Raw genomic sequence first — 19,135 nt, 5'->3', positions numbered from 1 at the left:
TGTATGTGGATGACATACTGCTTGCCACTAATGATGTGGGTACCTTGTTAGAAACCAAGAAAATTCTATCCAATAATTTTGAAATGAAAGATCTTGGTGAAGCTTCGTTTGTATTAGGAATTCAGATACGCCGAGACAGATCTCAGGGTATTCTTGGATTATCACAAAAGAGCTATATAGAAAAGGTACTTAAAAGATATGGCATGCAGAACTATAAAGCAATGAATACTCCAGTTGCTAAGGGAGACAAATTTAGTCTCAATCAGTACCCTAAAGAAAATCTGGAAATTCAGGAAATGCAAAAGATCCCTTATGCATCAGCTATAAGGAGTCTTATGTATGCTCAAGTTTGTACGCATCCGGATATAGCATTCATAGTTGGGGTTTTAGGCAGATATATGAGTAATCCAGGAATGGATCATTGGAAAGCAGCCAAAAGGGTCATGAGGTACTTAAAGGGAACAAAAGATTATATGCTCACATATAGGAGATGAGACCAATTAGAGATCATTGAGTATTCTGACTCCGATTTTGAGGGATGCCAATATAGTAGACGATTTACTTCGGGCTATGTTTATTTGTTGGTTGGTGGTGCAATTTCTTGGCGCTCTGCCAAGCAAACTCTTGTGGCTTCATCACCATAGCAGCTGAATATATAACATGTTATGAGACATCACTTCAGTCATCATGGCTGAGAAATTTTGTCACTGCGGATTGTGGAAAGGATTGAAAGACCACTAAAGTTATACTGTGACAATAAATCAGCCGTGTTGTTCTCCAACAACAATAGGAGTTCAGCAAAGTCGAAACACATCGACATTAAGTTCCTAGTTGTTAAGGAGAAAGTACAAACTGGACAGTTTTCCATAGAACACTTAGGCACTAACTCCATGATTGCGGATCCTCTTACAAAAGCTATCACACCCAAGGTCTTTCATGAGCATACTGCTCACATGGGTGTTCTGCAATGTGAGGATTTTTTGGTTTAGTGGGAGTTTGATTGTGCACGCCTTTATTATGTTCTATGTAATTTCATTATGTATGTATACTTTGTATTCAAACTTCAGTTGATTAATCATTCAGTTTGATATTCTGTCTTTTTCTTTGTACAATAAGGTTTTATGCAATTATTAAGGATCTCACTAAAGTTAAGTAGGACCAGTTGAAAATTGACATGTACATATCATATTCATGTGATTTTCATGCTACATATTTCATGATGAATCTATGTCATTTAGTTGTGTCAATGTTAGTGATCATTGTTGAATTAGTCATAATTGATATGGCGAAATTCACTGTGATTCGATATGGAGACAAGACTAATGGACGAGATAATTTGGGTATGCCTTAGACATAATGGCAATATTTCAGCGCGCAATAAGGATAACACGTATGGAGAATCATATGTGTGACCAGTGAGACATTGTTAGAATTTCTGACAATTTATGGGTCACAAATATAATTCTATAATTATGTTATGACCATTATTTAATTAGCCAATATATAAAATGATCTTCAGTAATTAATTTGGTGGCTAAGGGCATATGTGTCATGAAATATTATAAGTGTAGATACATTCAGGCAATTTCTGATTTGATGAAGGGACTGAATCAGAATTATTGCAACTTAAGCAGTAACCACTTCGATTACTTTTATGAGTTATGGTCCCCGTTTGTAGAGCAACAAGTTTTATTGAGTATGCTGATGAGAATAAAGGGAATTGTGAAGAGTTATCAAATATAAGATAACACACCATCACAATTCCATAAGGGTAACCATAAGACAACATCATTATCAAGCAACACTCTGGAAAACTTAGCATTCTCATTCCCCTCTAGAGAAACATAAGGAAAATCATCAAGTGCTCTAACATCTGGAAGATCATCACACCCTCATACTTTCGAGATTCTAAATGGCTAATTAATGTATGTTCTTCTTCTTCAACATGAAATCAATTGAGGTTTCTTCAGTCTGGATCATGGTTGTTCCATTTGGGTTTATGTATGGGTACAAACATTGTGTTATAGGAACAAAGCCATGATCATTAGGGTTTCCGCATACAATCTAAGGATTATAGTTGGAAGATTTCCTACAATTAGCACTTTTCCCATAACACGAGACTATGAGAGATAACATTGTTAACAAAAAAAAGTAATATTGAGAATTATAGAATTAGAATGCTACTGTTGCTGTTTCCATATTATTTCCATTCAAGTCATTAATAAAGAAGTGGTTCTGTTCCTCATATAGTTTAGTAGAACTACCAGCTACTGCAAAATTCAAAGGTATTTCTCCAACTGAAATTGAAAGAAGCAATGAAGGGGCCAAATTTCTATAACAAAAACTATGAAATAAGTGAAGCTTTAGTCAAGTATTGCATCACCACCATAACCTGGTACTGTTTATGGTTGTGGTATGCCCACAAAGTCCACATATGTATTATTTTAATTGCTGTATATTAGTTTTTGTCTACTCTATCTTTGTAATATATAAGCTTAAGTTAATGGGAAGGGATAATGATTGATACCTACTTTAGTAATTAATATAAAAGTGTAATATTTATGCAATGTTAGATTTATACATAATCATTAGACTATTTGTCATTCATTTGAATTACCTTTCTAAAGAGTTAACGATAATTATATATAAAATGTGAATGATAATGTATAAATGTATAAAACTTATATTTGCCATAATACATCTTTTTGTCTTAGAATAATTTGAGAAGAATTTAAACCATAAAACTATTACCGAAGGCATGATTTTTGAAAAATTATAGACTTCTTAAAGGTATTTCTCAAATTCTATAAACTATGAAACCAATTAAGTTTTAATAAGTAAGAAAAAATGTTAATTTATTTTTGTAATTTTTTTAATTAAGTATTACTTTTTTAAACAGGAACGAGGTTCATTGATAAACAATTAGTGGCACACTATTACACGGCCACATGTCATCAGGCACGAGGCTGGTTTTAAGGATCAATTTTCTAAGACCAGCAATAAATTAGATCAATTATCCAAACTCCAGAGGAATATACCAATGTTCTATAACTTGATCCTTTTCCTACTTTTTATTTTTACAATACTTTTTTGCTAATGTTGATGGTAAAGAAAAAAGTTTAAGTTATTAGATGTGATAAATTGTAATTTAATCTTCTTCTATTTCGCTAATCATATTCTTCAGCATAGAAAATGACTAAAAAAGTGGGTTAAGTGATGTTATATTTAGACTCCCAAACATTACTTTTTTAGAAATAACCTTTTCTTTCTCTTAAATTTATTTATTTAAGTAAAATAGTTATTATTTAAAATATTGACCGTCATCGAATATAAAATTAGAGAATCCAAATACATATGCATATGCTTATCAATTCTTTGATAACATTGACCATTTTTTACAATATTTTTCTCTCCCTTAGTTTTATGTTTTTTAATTAATTAAATAAACGTTTTATCTAAATCATATAACAACTATGAAGTTTTACAGTAATCATTTCTCATTTATATTTCATATTTTTAATTAATTAAATAAAAAATAATATCATCAAAATCAAAGTTAACGAAATTTAAAAATAGAGAATTAAAGTATACTTTTCTAATAAATCAGTTTAGTAATTATCGTAATTATAAAAACATTAACAATAACATGTATAACTTTAATTAACACAGGAGCTATATTTAGTAACATCTTTGACTTATTTGTTGTGGAAATATGACACTACCTTCTAATTTTGAGATTAGTTTTTTATTCGTTTGATTATATTAAAAAAACTACAAATACTTTGGTTACTCTACATTTTTAATATTTATATACTATTAATATTTTTTTCTTTTTATATGATGAATATATTATCCACAATTGATTTATATTATTTGTAGGATAAGTCAATATAATAATTAATATATATAATGTATTTTTTAATACTATCAAATGAATCATTCCCTTATTAAAGGAGTAAAAAATTAATCTATTTTAATATCTGTGATTGTTCTGTTAATAAATGTCGAGTAATCAATCTTTTTATATTTTAATCATATCACTAGCCAACATGATCATGTTAAGATATATGATGTATGTATGTATGATATGACAAAAATATAAAATATACTATACATATATATTAAATCCTATTTTGTAGTATAAATAAAGTTGAAAACGTAAGCGAAGGGGCAATAATCATCTCTTTCTTTTCCCCCAACCAAACACGGACCTATCACCGTTTTGATCAAAACAAGGCACAAGAAGCGTTGATTTTCTTGTCTATTTTCGATCATCTTCACAAGGTTTAGTTCAATAATTCATTATAATCTTAATCTCAAACTTTATCCTTTGGATTTCGAAAATTATTCATCGACCAACAGATTTTAATGCCCCCATAACAATTTCATAGTTTCTTTTTCTAATTTCTCTTGCCCTTTTTGTTAACAATATGAGGTTTTTCTCTTTTCCTAAACCTCGATGCGTTTTAAAACACGATCCTTAATTCCATAACATGTTGACCTCGCTGAAAATTGGGTCTCTTATTAATTTTATGATTTTCTAAACGAAGATTTATGTTCTGTTACGTTTTTGTTCCTTCTTATATTGAATTTTCGATGTATATTGATTTGATTATTGCTGGTGTTTCATAAATTTTGTTTTTTCCCTCTTTTAATCACACCCCTTTTACTTTATTTATTTAATTTTAAAACTTAGAGCTCTTTATTTTAATTTTTGATGATTGATGAATTATTTTTCCTCCTTTGTCGGATGATTGATATTTCATTAAAAATTTAATTGACTTTTGTTTATTGCTAATTCCAGGAAGAATGGCAAAGAGTTACTTCAAACAAGAGCATGACCTTGGTATATATATAAATACTGTGTTTTTTGGTGAAATATGCTTACTTTGATTGTGTTTTTGGAAAGCTTTGTTATATATAAATAAATGGTTCATTTGTGTTTCCAGAGAAGAGAAGGGCCGAGGCTGCTAGAATTAGGGAGAAATACCCTGACCGTATTCCGGTGAGAATCGGCACTGATTTTTTCTCTGCAACTATATGTATCTGATGCCATCTATGGTGAATCATACAATTTTCATAGAAGCTGAATTTTTCTTGCTCTCTTTTGCTGGTTGAGGGGACAAAGTTTTTGGGTTTATTTATGACTTTTCCTCCTTTTTTGATGAAAAACTTATTTGATGTCTATCAATGCGGAGTTCTTTGAATTGTGTCTTCTGTGAATTGTGTCCTTCATGTCATGGTTTGGCACCAATATGCTCATTAGCACTTGAATTTTACAATATGTGGGATCCTTGATGCTTCACTTGACAATCTTTCATGAACAAAAACTTGGTTGATAGTGATGAATGAATTTAGCATTGTTCACCGTGGGGAAATCCTTTTTTTGGAAATTCTATTGTATGCTAAATTGTCATATGTTTTTCGTTTTTGTTGCAAACTTTGATCTTTACATGCATGAATAAATTATGGGGAAAGCCTTTATTGAAGTTTAAATGACTGTTTGCGAAATTCAATCAGTTTTAGAATGATTTACTCAAGGAAGGATTTTTTATTTGATGATTTTTACTTATGAACCAGTGCATTTGTTGGCTTCCATTAAAGGCTGAATCCAGTAATTGAATTGTCTTATGCTCTCGAGCTATATTATTTTCTGCTTTGAATAGTTCTTCAGAGTTGTAATTATGCAATTTTAATTTTTAAAGAGCCTAACAGTTTTAGTTTATTTTTTACCCTTATTTAATTTCATAGTCACGCACTCACGCCTTTTAGGTGTCAATTTAATGTGATTACAACATCCAGTTTTTAGAGAAAGGTTGGTTTTAAGTTTTCAGGAAGAACCACATTATATTATTTTAGTTATGGGCAATTCTGTTAATTTCTTCTACTTGCTTCCTGCTGCAATCGTGATACTGAAAATGTATGTCGGTATACAGTTCTAGATACTTTGCTAAATTGTCTCTTCCATGTTTGAAGGTGATTGTGGAGAAAGCAGAAAGAAGTGACATACCAAGTATTGACAAGAAGAAGTAAGATTTTGTCAATACTTTTCATTTAATCTGGAAATGTCACTTTTATTTTTTCTGCTCATGTGTTTATTTCTTCAAAAGGAAAAGTAAATGTTGCTGTGAATCTTATATTATTTGAATTTAAAGTAGAACATACTTTCAGAAAGTGCAAGCAAATGTCGAAAATACCAAATACCTACCCGATTCTTCCACACTCCGAACATTCCTCCTTATGTTGTACTCCATACAAGTGCATTCCCTCTCTAACCTCTAGCTAACTTGACAACTCACCACTCACTAATCACTATCCCTTTTCCATTCCCACCCATCTTAATATAACCTGCCAAGCCTTTGGTCCATGAGTGACTTGGCTCACTCAACCTTTGTGTTGTTTCATTTGGGCTTTCCCTCATTCCGCAGATCCTAATAATATACATTTTAGAAGAAAATATAATCCAAACCTTTGATAGCATTTCAATTGATGTTTTGATTTTACAAATATGGCATGCAATTTTTACATGATAGGCCATAACAATTCAGTAGCTGGATTGAGCAAAATCACTCTTTTTTCAAGGACGTATTTGGTGATTTACTGAATTGATCTAAATTACATACCGAAATTGGCATGATTGACTATTAGCAAGAGTAAAGACTTAAGAGAATTGCTGATCTCTAAGTGATAATGTGGGTTACTGAAGTTTGCATCTATTGCATATTGTATATATCATTGACTCTTCAAAATAAGTAATACAAATGAATGGTCGATGATATAATGACTGTATAAATCTTTATACTGATATAAATATTACACTCTTTATTGTAATATTGCCATTGTCAAATGGCTTTCTGCTGCATAAAACTTATAAGGTATATAATTGGCACATGGAAGTCATAAATGCCGCATTAAGCTAACAACTTGAATTAATAAATTGTAGGTACCTTGTCCCTGCTGATCTAACAGTTGGACAGTTTGTCTATGTTATCCGCAAAAGGATCAAATTAAGTGCCGAAAAGGCGATTTTTATATTTGTTGACAATGTCCTTCCACCTACAGGTAAACTACATTAAATTATGTTCTTTTTATCTTTTTCCAAGATGAAGCTCTCTACTCTTATATTATAGAATAGCATTAGTCTCACTTTGCTTGGGTTGTTGAATTTTTTCAGGAGCAATCATGTCTGCCATATATGAGGAGAAGAAGGATGAGGATGGGTTTCTTTATGTTACTTACAGTGGTGAAAACACCTTTGGGGACCTGATTTCTCACTAGCATTTTATGGGTTTACTCAATATGTTCCTATTCTCTCATATTGACTTGTCTCTTAAATTCATGATGGTACTCATGTCAAAGAACATTATTCTCAATGTTGTGTACAGTTTGTATATAAACTCTGAACATGTTCAATGTTGATAAGTTTCTTTGGTTTCAGTCATATAACTCTTTTCTCAGTATTTCATCATGCATATCTAAGATGTTCATATCAATTGTTAATTGATACTTTGGGGGTGTTTAGTGTTTTGATCAGGGAGAAACTATAGGGTGCTTTTGTCATCCATCTTTCCACATTGATCTGGATTTGGTTAACGGGAAGAGACAAACCATATGAAATTGGTGTCCATTTCTAATGAAAAGTGCATTAGGCTCCCACGTGGCAGATCTAGACCTAAAGTCTAGGGAGTGCAAGAATATTTAAATACAATTTAGAAAAATACATATTTGTTTAAAAGTTTCACTATTAATCAAAGATAATAATGACTAATAATAAATATGATAAATAAAATTGTACATTCATTTAACATATTTAAATTCACTGATAATTAAATATGATGTAAAAATTTTAGTTTTTCTTTTTCAATATAAATTATCGCAAGAAACTAATTATTCATCTTATTATGTGTCATCATTGTTGTAAAAAATCTTTTTATAGTAGGTGTAGCAACTAGAAAAGTAAGAAAAAATAGATAAGTTAATTAAACAAATAGTATTCATTCATCTCCCTTGTTTTTGTCAATTAATTAAAATATCAAATAATTAAATAGGAAACCATAAAATAGGAAATTTTCAAAGTTTGATATTGTATACAAATTATATTTGCACATCTTACTAATATGGTATGTTTCAAAATAGATTCTGAACTTAGTTGCACCTTGTTTGGTTGTCACAACAATACTCACTTTCAAATTCAATAAAAACACAATAGGAACACAAAATGTGTTGGATTGTTGATCTAGCATATCAATATGCAGTAGAAACCACTACTGATTTAACTCTGAATTAAGGAATTATGACTATGAACATGTGAGGATTATCATATCGTATCCAAAACCACAAATCTATACATGTGTTTCATCAAAATGATTATAAAGGATGAAATCCATATCATTAATGAATAGATGATGAATTAGTTCATTATATGCACAAATTATTAATGCACCTAAACATATGGTAATCCTCCTTATGATAGAAGATAAAAAAGAGAAAAATATATGTATTGATAGTATAAGAGTTTTTATACTATTATTGTATTATTTATCATTTATTTTTAATTATTATTGACTATTTAATAAAAATAATATAAATGATTAATAAATGATAAAACATAATGTATATAATCTTGTTTGTGTGAAGAAGTTGTTTCTAATTTTTAGGAATCATAGGAGAGAAAAAATATTACTAGGATTCAAATTCTTCTTTTTGTACGGTGGAACTGAACTATTAGCAAGAAAAGAACTAGTAACATTAACTAGAAGGAGTGACACTAAAGTAGTGTTATTAAATTTGGACCGGTCAATGACTAGATCAAAGTATTGAATTAATGAGTTATTGGTTCAACTAATAGGTTAATGGTTTTGGATTAAAAATTTTAAAATATTATAATATTATGTAATAATATTTAATAATTGTATACTCAAGATTTAAAAACATTATCATGTCTAATTAAACAACAAAAAAGAACATTTTATTATTATAAAATGATAGAAGTAAGTTGATAACATCATCAAACAACATATGAAGTCTTTTTCAATATAAATTATCGCAAGAAACTAATTATTCATCTTATTATGTGTCATCATTGTTGTAAAAAATCTTTTTATAGTAGGTGTAGCAACTAGAAAAGTAAGAAAAAATAGATAAGTTAATTAAACAAATAGTATTCATTCATCTCCCTTGTTTTTGTCAATTAATTAAAATATCAAATAATTAAATAGGAAACCATAAAATAGGAAATTTTCAAAGTTTGATATTGTATACAAATTATATTTGCACATCTTACTAATATGGTATGTTTCAAAATAGATTCTGAACTTAGTTGCACCTTGTTTGGTTGTCACAACAATACTCACTTTCAAATTCAATAAAAACACAATAGGAACACAAAATGTGTTGGATTGTTGATCTAGCATATCAATATGCAGTAGAAACCACTACTGATTTAACTCTGAATTAAGGAATTATGACTATGAACATGTGAGGATTATCATATCGTATCCAAAACCACAAATCTATACATGTGTTTCATCAAAATGATTATAAAGGATGAAATCCATATCATTAATGAATAGATGATGAATTAGTTCATTATATGCACAAATTATTAATGCACCTAAACATATGGTAATCCTCCTTATGATAGAAGATAAAAAAGAGAAAAATATATGTATTGATAGTATAAGAGTTTTTATACTATTATTGTATTATTTATCATTTATTTTTAATTATTATTGACTATTTAATAAAAATAATATAAATGATTAATAAATGATAAAACATAATGTATATAATCTTGTTTGTGTGAAGAAGTTGTTTCTAATTTTTAGGAATCATAGGAGAGAAAAAATATTACTAGGATTCAAATTCTTCTTTTTGTACGGTGGAACTGAACTATTAGCAAGAAAAGAACTAGTAACATTAACTAGAAGGAGTGACACTAAAGTAGTGTTATTAAATTTGGACCGGTCAATGACTAGATCAAAGTATTGAATTAATGAGTTATTGGTTCAACTAATAGGTTAATGGTTTTGGATTAAAAATTTTAAAATATTATAATATTATGTAATAATATTTAATAATTGTATACTCAAGATTTAAAAACATTATCATGTCTAATTAAACAACAAAAAAGAACATTTTATTATTATAAAATGATAGAAGTAAGTTGATAACATCATCAAACAACATATGAAGTATGTTTTAACTACAACAAAAATATACAATAAGTTTAAAATTTAATTAAACATTGAAGATTTTGTTATAATATAAACTAACAAATGACAAACATAACTACAAATAAGTTAAAAGTACTTATTTTTCATTGAAAAACGACATCGATTTTGTTGTTTTTTTAAAAAAATATTTTTTGATTCACTCGGCCGTCCAACTGATCCGACCGCCCGAGTAACTGGTTTTAGGCTTAAATTGACTCAATCAACCCAAATTGATATAAAAATGATTAAATAATAGGCTCAGACCAGTTAGATATTCGATTCACGGTTAAACTAACGGGTCGGCCGATTGAAACTGAATTTTATAACACTGACTCAAAGTGTCCCTTGTAAGAGAGTAATTATATATAAATATATAATTATGTATAATTATATTAGAGTAATGTTTTTCGTTTTTTCATAATTTTAAGTGAACTCACTAATTTACTAGACTGAAATTTTCATCATCCAAAACAGTCGCGTACAAAATGCAGCTTAATGATGTCCATTGTGCTCGTGAAATTTGGACCGCTTCTGTCAAAAGGGTAGTGACAATCTATATTGATTTTTAAGTTTAAACAAAGCCCAAACCACAATTGACATAATGGGCATAGAAGATTAGAAGGAATATGATAAAAAATCCGACTATGTAATTTCGTCTTGACGAGCGAGCAATCTTCAACTCACCAATCGTTGAATCCAAACAAAACTGTGCACCAATGGAGGAAGCACTCGCTTCGCTAGAGAAAGTTCAAACGCAACTCCCACAACGCATATCAAATCTAGAACATTCCTTTCTCCCACAACAAAACGCACCGTCGTCTACCGTTGAAAACAAAGACACTGACACTGTAACTCGTCTCTCTTCTATTTTGCGAACCAACAACGTTGACGACTTTTCCTTTAAAAGGGTCGCTTCTGATTATTACGATTGGACCCTTGAAGCTCGTCGTGATGCATTGGGTGCTTCTTCCATCTATCATCTTTGTAAAAGCATGGTTTTGGTAAATTATATTTGAACTCGTTATTGTAAATAATGTTGTGATTTTTGTTTCTAGTTTTGAAATTAATGACTGTGTTTATTTATTGTGATTAGGTTAATACCCGAGCACCTTCTAATGTGATTGATTGTAGTGATCGCAACAATTCTAAGTACTATATCGTTGTTGTTCAGGTGTGTTTCTTTTGTTTATTTTACTTATTTTGAGATCATAATTAAATAAAATTTCCAAAATTTATAAAGATTTGACAAAATTTGTCGACTACTTAGTATAACCATTCATTTTACTCATGTTTGCCCGAAAAAATGTGTCCATTGAATTCATTAAAAAGAAAAATCTCAATTTAGTTGGTCACATTAGTCATTTTCAGGGGAAAATTTTAAGAACATATTTGTGTGTCTATTGGGTACTTGACATTTGAAATTCTTAGGTTATGTTTGGGGAATTATGAGGAAATGGGAAGAGGGATGAAGGGGCAATGACGGGGATGAAGGAAATGAGAAAGGAAGACAATCCTCTCCCGAGTATAAAATTTAGTTATTTTGACATTTTGTCTGTAAAAAGACCCTCAAATTAGGGGAACTATGAAAATAGGCACATTGAGGGTTTTAGAGGGCTCTATAATCCTTTCAAAATCAAAACTTTTCCATCTCTTTCATCCAACTCCCAAACAACCGAAAGGCTTTCCAAAATTATCCATTCATTTCCCCTCCAAAACTAAACTTTCAAGCAAAGCATAAGCATTAGAGACCGAGTTTAATTTCTTAAGAATAAGTAAGGAGATGCTTTTTTAAGCATGTATTAGGGTATTTACTTTTATTTTTTTTCTAACTTCGTTCCTCTTTTTACCAATCTTACACAATTGGTTTGTCTCCCAGTACACTGCTCGACTCAATGCTGACGCTGTGAAGAATTTTTTGTATTCACTCAACAATGGAACTATAGCAAAAAAGAAATTCAACTGTAAGCTCTTTTATCTTGCGCATTTTTTTATGTGTAGATTTTATAGGAGTTCGACAATGGAGCGCACCTTGTAGAGATTTTTTTGATATAAACATGGGTATCTCTTCACCTTATAGGTAAGGAATTAAATACTTTCGGGGTGTGTGGCTGCCTCTCCCAACAAGTGTTACTTCTGGGAATCGAACCTTTGACCTTTTGGTCTACATGGGTGTTTAGCGGGGCCTTATATCACTAGACCAAGGCCTTATTGGTACCTTGTAGAGGTTGAATGAGATACTATTGAGCATTGTGGCATTGAAAGGAACATGATTATTGTGCACCTTTTCCAATTTAAATACATGATCAATATAACTGTATGCACTGTCTCAAATTTAATACTGATTTACTTTTCCTTTAAATATCATAAAATATATGTTCGCAATGGAATGCATGCACTCATTATGTTCTGCTGGTCTTTCTAAATTCTAATAATAATTGAACTTTTCAGTTTATCTCCTTTTATGCCATGTGGAGGAATGATAGTGTGATTAAACTGAATATAGTGGAAACACTAGTTGTAAACCGTTCTTCCTATCAATGTTAAGGTTCCATCTAAAAAACAATTGACAATAAGAGAAATAGTCCAACATGTATTTAAACCATTCTTGAGACAATTAGGTAAGCGATATGTGACTTATTTCCTAATGTGACCCCTCCACAAATGCCTGCCAGATCAGGCAAAGGGTTACCTCTGATCGATGACTAACATCCTTTGGCCCATGACAAAAGGAGAGTTGGACTCTGACTTTGATATCATGTTAAGGTTTCATCTCAAAACCAATTAACAACAAGAGGAGTAGTCCAACAAGTATTTAAACCATTACTGAGACAACGAGGTAGGCGACATGAGATTTATTTTTCAACATACCTCCTCCATAGAAGCTTGCCGGACTAGGTGATCCTAAGTCTAACTAACTCTATTAAAACATAACTAACACCTAACCGGTATTACATTTTTCACTATTCTCTAATAATCAAAAGCTACATAAGTAGTATATTTGAGAAATTAGTCTGCATGCCTAGATGTTGTAATATGCCATTTGCAATGAAGGAGAGTTAAGGTAGGATTGTTCATGAAGGTTTCCATGCTGAATATGAATCTTCTCTTGCAATTTGGAGCTGTGAGCTTCTTTCTACATCACATTGTTGATCCATATCGTAGAGATTTGACAATGTTTTACATCAGTTGTGGACTGATAATGCAACCTTCACCTTTTATTTAGGCTTAGGATGGGCTATCTATAGCGACATGCAGACTTAGTGGGATAAAAGTTTGGTTGTTGTTATTTGTTGATGTTGAGTGTCTTTGTATATAAAGGGAAGTATCATGCATGGGAGCTTGGTTGGGATAGGCTCCTCTACCGCCTTGTTTGCAACAGTTTATAGCACACCTTTTCCTCTAATTGAAATAAAACAACAGCTATGGTTATTTCTTACTGACTCCCTATGGAAATAGTCTTCTCCTTCTCTTGCTATCTCAATTCCACCACTCACAGGTGCTGCAACCCCAATTGTTTATTCAGCTATGAATTTATACTAATTTATACCAAAATCATTCCTTGCTTTGGTGTTGAAACTGGATGAAGATTGATGAATGCCTTAAAAGTTGGGTTGTGAGTGAGGACAAAGACCAGAGCATATCCTACAGTTCTAAAATGTGAAAGGATGGAATTGAAGGCAGTGAGTTGGAATAGGTAGGTTCTGTAGAAAAATAAATTTGAAGTTTCATTTAAAGTGCTGATAGGGTGTGTGGGAAGGTATATTAGAGAAGGAAGAGGAGAGTAGCACAAGATCCTAATACTCAGTTAGGAGATTGGGATCAGTTAGGACAGTTGCAGTCCTAACTGTATAATAACAACAAGTGTGAGTTAGTTGGTTGCTATTGGGAGAGAGGAGGATCTCTCAAATAAACCTTAGGATATTCATTGTAATTCTTCTGTTCTTCTACCTACTTCTGCATCATTATCAAATTGATAATGTTCTAGTAGGTTAGTGTTCATCAATAAAATCTAGTTTTCCTTTCTATTCCTAAGTCAATTTTATCAGTTCCTATCAACTAGTATCAAAGCACCCATCTTGGCACTGTGAAACAATTTGGAAAACATTATGGTTGAACGGTTCCAGAGTTTAGAAAACATGATCACTTACCTCAATGATGTGGTGGGAATATCATCGCGAAGGAGAAGAGCAAATCGCAAACAGACTCAAAGTTGAGATCATGAATCCAACAGAGAACCAAACCAGAGTCACGAACAGAACCCTATGAGCCGTGATTGAAACCCTGAGAGTCGCGAACGAAACTGATGACAGTGTTACAATTTGATGAATGGGATGACTTGGAAGCTGAAATATGGAAATATGCCAAATTGTCTGTTATTGTTCAAGATTTGTGAATTGATTCCAGGGCTCATGCAAATTTTATGTTGAGAAATGGAAGACTTTGTTTTAGAGGGAAATTGGTTTTACCAAGGCATTTTCCAAGGATTCGGTCCATTATTAAGGAGTTACATTGATCTGCAATGGGTGTTCATTCAGGGTATTTCAGGACCTTTAAGAGGATAGTAGGGGTGTTATATTGGGAGGGTATGAGGAAGGATATTAAAGACTTTATCATGCGATGTGAAGTTTGCGAAAGAAATCAACATGACACATTGGGGCCCATTTTTTTGTAAAGGAAATTGTCAAGCTACATGGTTTCCCTTCTACTATTGTCTCTGATAGAGATCCTGTGTTCCTTAGCACTTTGATGGCCAAAGGGAGGTTGTAAATTGCTTGGAGACATACCTACACTACATGACTGGTTCTAAGCTCAAGCAACAACCAGATTGGTTAAGTTGGGCAGAATTCTGGTTTAACACTAACTATAGTGCTTCTACCAAGATGCTCCTTTCAAAGCTTTATATGGGCAATACTCTCCAGTTTTATTGAAGGAAACCACTATTCCCTCAAAGGTGGAGCAGGTAAATCAATTAGAAGAACAAAGGGTCATGATCTTAAAAGATTTAAGGACTAATCTTTGTAAAGCTCAGGACCAGAATAGGTTACAGGCCAATAAGCACAGATGTGAGGTGCAGTTTCACATTGGTGATTGTAACCTTTTGAGATTACAGCCATAATGATTGAAATCCTTACCTAAGATATCTAATGCTAAACTGATCCTGCGGTTTTTTGGCCCCTATCAGATTTTGGTGAGGATAGGACAGGTCTCTTCAAATTTGCAGCTGCCTGATAATAGTCGTATATACCATGTCTTCCATGTTTTGTTACTCAAGAAAGCTATTCACCCTACTGCAATTTCACAATCTTTACTGCTGATGTTGTCGGATGAGCATGTGCTGGAAGCATTTGTGGACCAACTGTTAGATATAAGGCAGACATTACCAGGTGAGTTAGAAGTGTTGATCAAGTGGCAACAGCTCCCTGTCCATGGAGGTGTATGTGTTGCAGCTACTCTTAGGTTTATGTGTTGTTGGAGTGATTAGAAGATGGCTAAGCTTTGTTGAGGCAGCTAAAGTCCCTTAAATATCTATATCTTAGCTTGGATGTTGCGACTTGCGATTGTCCATGGGTCTTTAACTGCTTTTATTTTAGCTTTAGTGCACAATGGCTATCAAGTTGAAGATATGAAAACTTCAATTTGGGTCGTCAATTGCAAGCACATGCCAGCAGAGATAAAGAAGCAATACTGACATTCATTGAATTAGCTTTTCATGCACTTGTAGAATCTCAGTTCTCTGCAAGCTGCTTCAAACTGTGGTGAATAAGACTGCCGAGGAACCGAGCCCACAAACTGTTGACCATGTAATTGATGTTGCAAGCAAATTCTAAGTGGCAGATGTGTGAAGGAAATTTATTTAGATACATTGAAAGATTAGGAGGTCCATACTTGACAACTTCTTGATACCCATCACTTTGTAGTACCACTTTTCTGAACTTCAATTATATTCACCATGTAAATTTTTTTATATATTGTAATCCATGTGTTCATATGAGCATTGTGTCTGTCCTTGTTTATCCTTTATCCTATATTCTTTTTATCACGCAGTTTATGCAGAATTCTCATGTTTCTATTTTCCTTTTATTTTAAAATAAAATTTCATTCAATTATAACTTCAACTTGTTATTGCTTTGAAGCTAATAATGGTTGTTATTAATTACAGTGAGGCTAGCTCCTGAAGAGACATCATCGGAGTTAACTGGCTATGGGCACAACGCAGTGACTTGTATTGGCATGAAAACAGACATTCCGGTAAAGACTAGATCTCTGGATTAATAGTTAATGTTGGAATCTTAAAATTATGCAAAAAATTCAATATTGCATTTTGGCACGAGCTCAAGTAATTATAATTCACACTGTTGCAGAAAACACAATATTGCATTTTAGCCCGAGCTCAAGTAATTATAATTCACACTGTTTAAAGCATAGTATTTTTAATTTTCATACAATATCATGCCTGTGGATGTTTTTGTCTACCCGCATAAATCCTCCTTTGGAGGTAATTCTATTTGAGCCATGAGTGTCCATAGTATAGTGAGGCTAGCTCTCCCGGTGTTGGTTTCTCCGGGGAAGCAAACATGTACCACCTGAATCAACTATCCGCTGGTTATCATGCACATGGATTGATAATTGGCATTGTTAAATTGGAGTCTTAGGTATGGAGGGAGGAAAAGGGAGAATATGAGATCAATATTTGATTTGATGTGATACAAGAAAACAAGCTCAATCATCCCATATATACTAGTTTAGTAATACTAGTATCCTAATTATGATTGAATGATGAAGCTTATCATGAAATAGTAAGTAGAAAATAACTCATAAGAGATATACTCTAAAAATGTTCTTAGATATAGAAATAAATATTATGAGATATTTTCAGATATTCTCACATTTTCACTCAAGCTAAAGTTCACTGTGCTTTAAGCTTGTTTACAAATGAACATTTAAAGAAATTAACAAACAAATCAAAATAGAAAGTGGGTTCTACAAGAATGACTCGTAAGGCAAATCGATGCAAGAGAAATCGGAGAGATGAAGCATTGTTGGGAAGCTTTCTTTCTGTTGCTTTATAATCGCGATTCATTCTCTTTTTCGGTTAGACAGCATGATCCCTTGTCTATATACACAAGGTTAATCTGCAGCTTCTTTATTCATTGGATTTTATGGGTTGATTTCAGGTGATTTTGGATGAAGCTATTGTAAAACTAAATCCAGATTTCTTTTGGTTGGGTGGTGGTGAGGTTGATCTGAAGCTAGGAATCAGGACATCTCAGTTAATCAGAATTGTCAACCCGTTCATCGTCAGCTGTAGCAGTAATTGATTTTCGTGAACATGATTAATTGATTTTTCCTGCTTCAGTTTTCCATTGATTTTAATGCACAATTTGATTGACTGAGTATACAAAATGATAGCTTTTTCCTAGCTAGTTTTGTACTCTGTTTAAGTGATATTTAATTACGGATATCTGATTTATTATGGATTTATTTTATGATAAGCTTAACTTCATTATTTTGATGTGTTTATTTCATATGAGATGAGATCCACTTACTCCAGGAGTAAGTTAAAAAAATATACTTCACATCTTATACATTCATTCTATAAAATCTAATAGTTTAAATTTATTTACTAATTCAAATTACGTGAACCATTAAATTTTCATAGAATGAATAACTAATAAGTGAAATAGGTTTTTTCAAGTTACTAATACAAAATTCCCTCTCATTTCACATGACGAGGAATGTGTGAATGTTTAAATGATTTCTTTACAAGTTTATAAGGGAGGTGGTGAGTATGGGTGGCAATATGGGCTTGGCCCGACGGATAGCTATTTTTAGCAGGTCGGACTGAGAATTTTAGCCCAAAAATCCATATTCAGCCCGTTTTAGTAGCCCGTTTTTTAGACGGGCTAAGGAGGGTCGGGCTGGCCCGGCGGGCCATGTTAAAAAATAAAAAAACTAACGTGTGTGACACTGTGCTGTGCGTGGGGCGTGACAACTAGCATTGTGCAAAAACCACAAACCATTAAACTACTTCTCTCTTAAGCATAAACCACAAACCACTTCACACTTGCATTGTGCAAAAAGCCATAAACCAGTAAACTACAAATCCATTCTCCACTTTCCACTTTCCAGCTCTCTTAGCATACATTTTTCAGCTCACTGATTTATGTTAAAATTGTTTTGTTTGATCTCCATTTCTTATTTCATTAACACCCTAATTCCATTATCTCACAATGTTTCTGTGTTAAAACTGTTTTGTTTGACACCTACTTCTTTATATTTAATATACTTTTGTTTTACTAAAACTTGCACACTAACTGTTTGTTAAAATTACTAAGAGCATATGTGAGAATGAGTTTGGTTTTAGAGAGGATGTAATGATCCATTAGCACAATGATACTAATGTGAGAGAGAGGAGTTTCTTACATATATATTTTTTGCAACATATACAGTGACATATGGAGATTTTGAAGGGAATATAACTACTTCAATAAAACGAATTTGGAAATAGTTAAGGGCATGTGTCGTACTAAAATACATGCTCAAAGAATCTACCATGCAGATTTAGATCAATTGGCTAGTAAAGTATGTTATGCACCCAATGTCTTTTAGCCAATTGAATAGAGAAAGAGCAGATTCTGGGGGAGATTTTGAAGGTGCATTAAAATTGTAAATTTGAAGGGCGATGGAGCTTCCTAGCATAGGCCAAGACCATTGTGTGAATCAAAATATATATAAATTATGAATCTAAATTGTATGTTTTGTAGCCTATTAATATTCACATAATGCTAACTTTATTTTGTATGTTTTGTAGTTATTTTAGACAACAATTAATATTGAAGGTCATAATTCAAATCCTATTAATATTGATAATGAGATGGAAGACGTTGAAGATGATATTCAAGAATCTCAATCGGTTGAAT

The 19,135-nt window shown here is 32.1% G+C and overlaps 2 protein-coding genes and 1 long non-coding RNA gene across 3 annotated transcripts; all 3 read left to right on the top strand.

Annotated features, from left to right (window-relative positions):
- Positions 4,152 to 7,441, top strand: LOC109350053 (autophagy-related protein 8f). Its single transcript, XM_019591170.1, has 6 exons — positions 4,152 to 4,284; positions 4,805 to 4,846; positions 4,950 to 5,005; positions 5,977 to 6,029; positions 6,944 to 7,062; positions 7,175 to 7,441. The coding sequence occupies exons 2-6, from the start codon at positions 4,810 to 4,812 to the stop codon at positions 7,276 to 7,278; spliced, it is 369 nt and encodes a 122-aa protein (XP_019446715.1). The 5' UTR covers positions 4,152 to 4,284; positions 4,805 to 4,809; the 3' UTR covers positions 7,279 to 7,441.
- Positions 10,841 to 17,697, top strand: LOC109350050. Its single transcript, XM_019591168.1, has 5 exons — positions 10,841 to 11,215; positions 11,308 to 11,385; positions 12,091 to 12,175; positions 16,375 to 16,463; positions 17,390 to 17,697. The coding sequence occupies exons 1-5, from the start codon at positions 10,931 to 10,933 to the stop codon at positions 17,531 to 17,533; spliced, it is 681 nt and encodes a 226-aa protein (XP_019446713.1). The 5' UTR covers positions 10,841 to 10,930; the 3' UTR covers positions 17,534 to 17,697.
- On the top strand, positions 12,953 to 15,643 carry LOC109350051. Its single transcript, XR_002108064.1, has 2 exons — positions 12,953 to 15,063; positions 15,110 to 15,643. It is a non-coding gene; the product is annotated as an uncharacterized LOC109350051 (long non-coding RNA).

Source organism: Lupinus angustifolius, chromosome LG06, assembly GCF_001865875.1.
Source record: "Lupinus angustifolius cultivar Tanjil chromosome LG06, LupAngTanjil_v1.0, whole genome shotgun sequence".
NCBI classification, from domain to species: Eukaryota; Viridiplantae; Streptophyta; class Magnoliopsida; order Fabales; family Fabaceae; genus Lupinus; species Lupinus angustifolius.
The sequence above is the reverse complement of the archived record's forward strand: the minus strand, read 5'-3'. Positions and strand labels throughout refer to the sequence as shown.

What these genes read in the sequence shown, in the direction of transcription:
- LOC109350050 (XM_019591168.1), top strand. Translation starts at nt 10,931, where the DNA reads ATGGAGGAAGCACTCGCTTCGCTAGAGAAAGTTCAAACGCAACTCCCA. An exon ending in TTTGTAAAAGCATGGTTTTG is followed by an intron (nt 11,216 to 11,307) that starts GTAAATTATATT and finishes TATTGTGATTAG; the next exon opens with GTTAATACCCGAGCACCTTC. An exon ending in GCATGAAAACAGACATTCCG is followed by an intron (nt 16,464 to 17,389) that starts GTAAAGACTAGA and finishes GGTTGATTTCAG; the next exon opens with GTGATTTTGGATGAAGCTAT.
- LOC109350053 (XM_019591170.1), top strand. Translation starts at nt 4,810, where the DNA reads ATGGCAAAGAGTTACTTCAAACAAGAGCATGACCTTG. An exon ending in CAAACAAGAGCATGACCTTG is followed by an intron (nt 4,847 to 4,949) that starts GTATATATATAA and finishes TTGTGTTTCCAG; the next exon opens with AGAAGAGAAGGGCCGAGGCT. An exon ending in CAATGTCCTTCCACCTACAG is followed by an intron (nt 7,063 to 7,174) that starts GTAAACTACATT and finishes GAATTTTTTCAG; the next exon opens with GAGCAATCATGTCTGCCATA.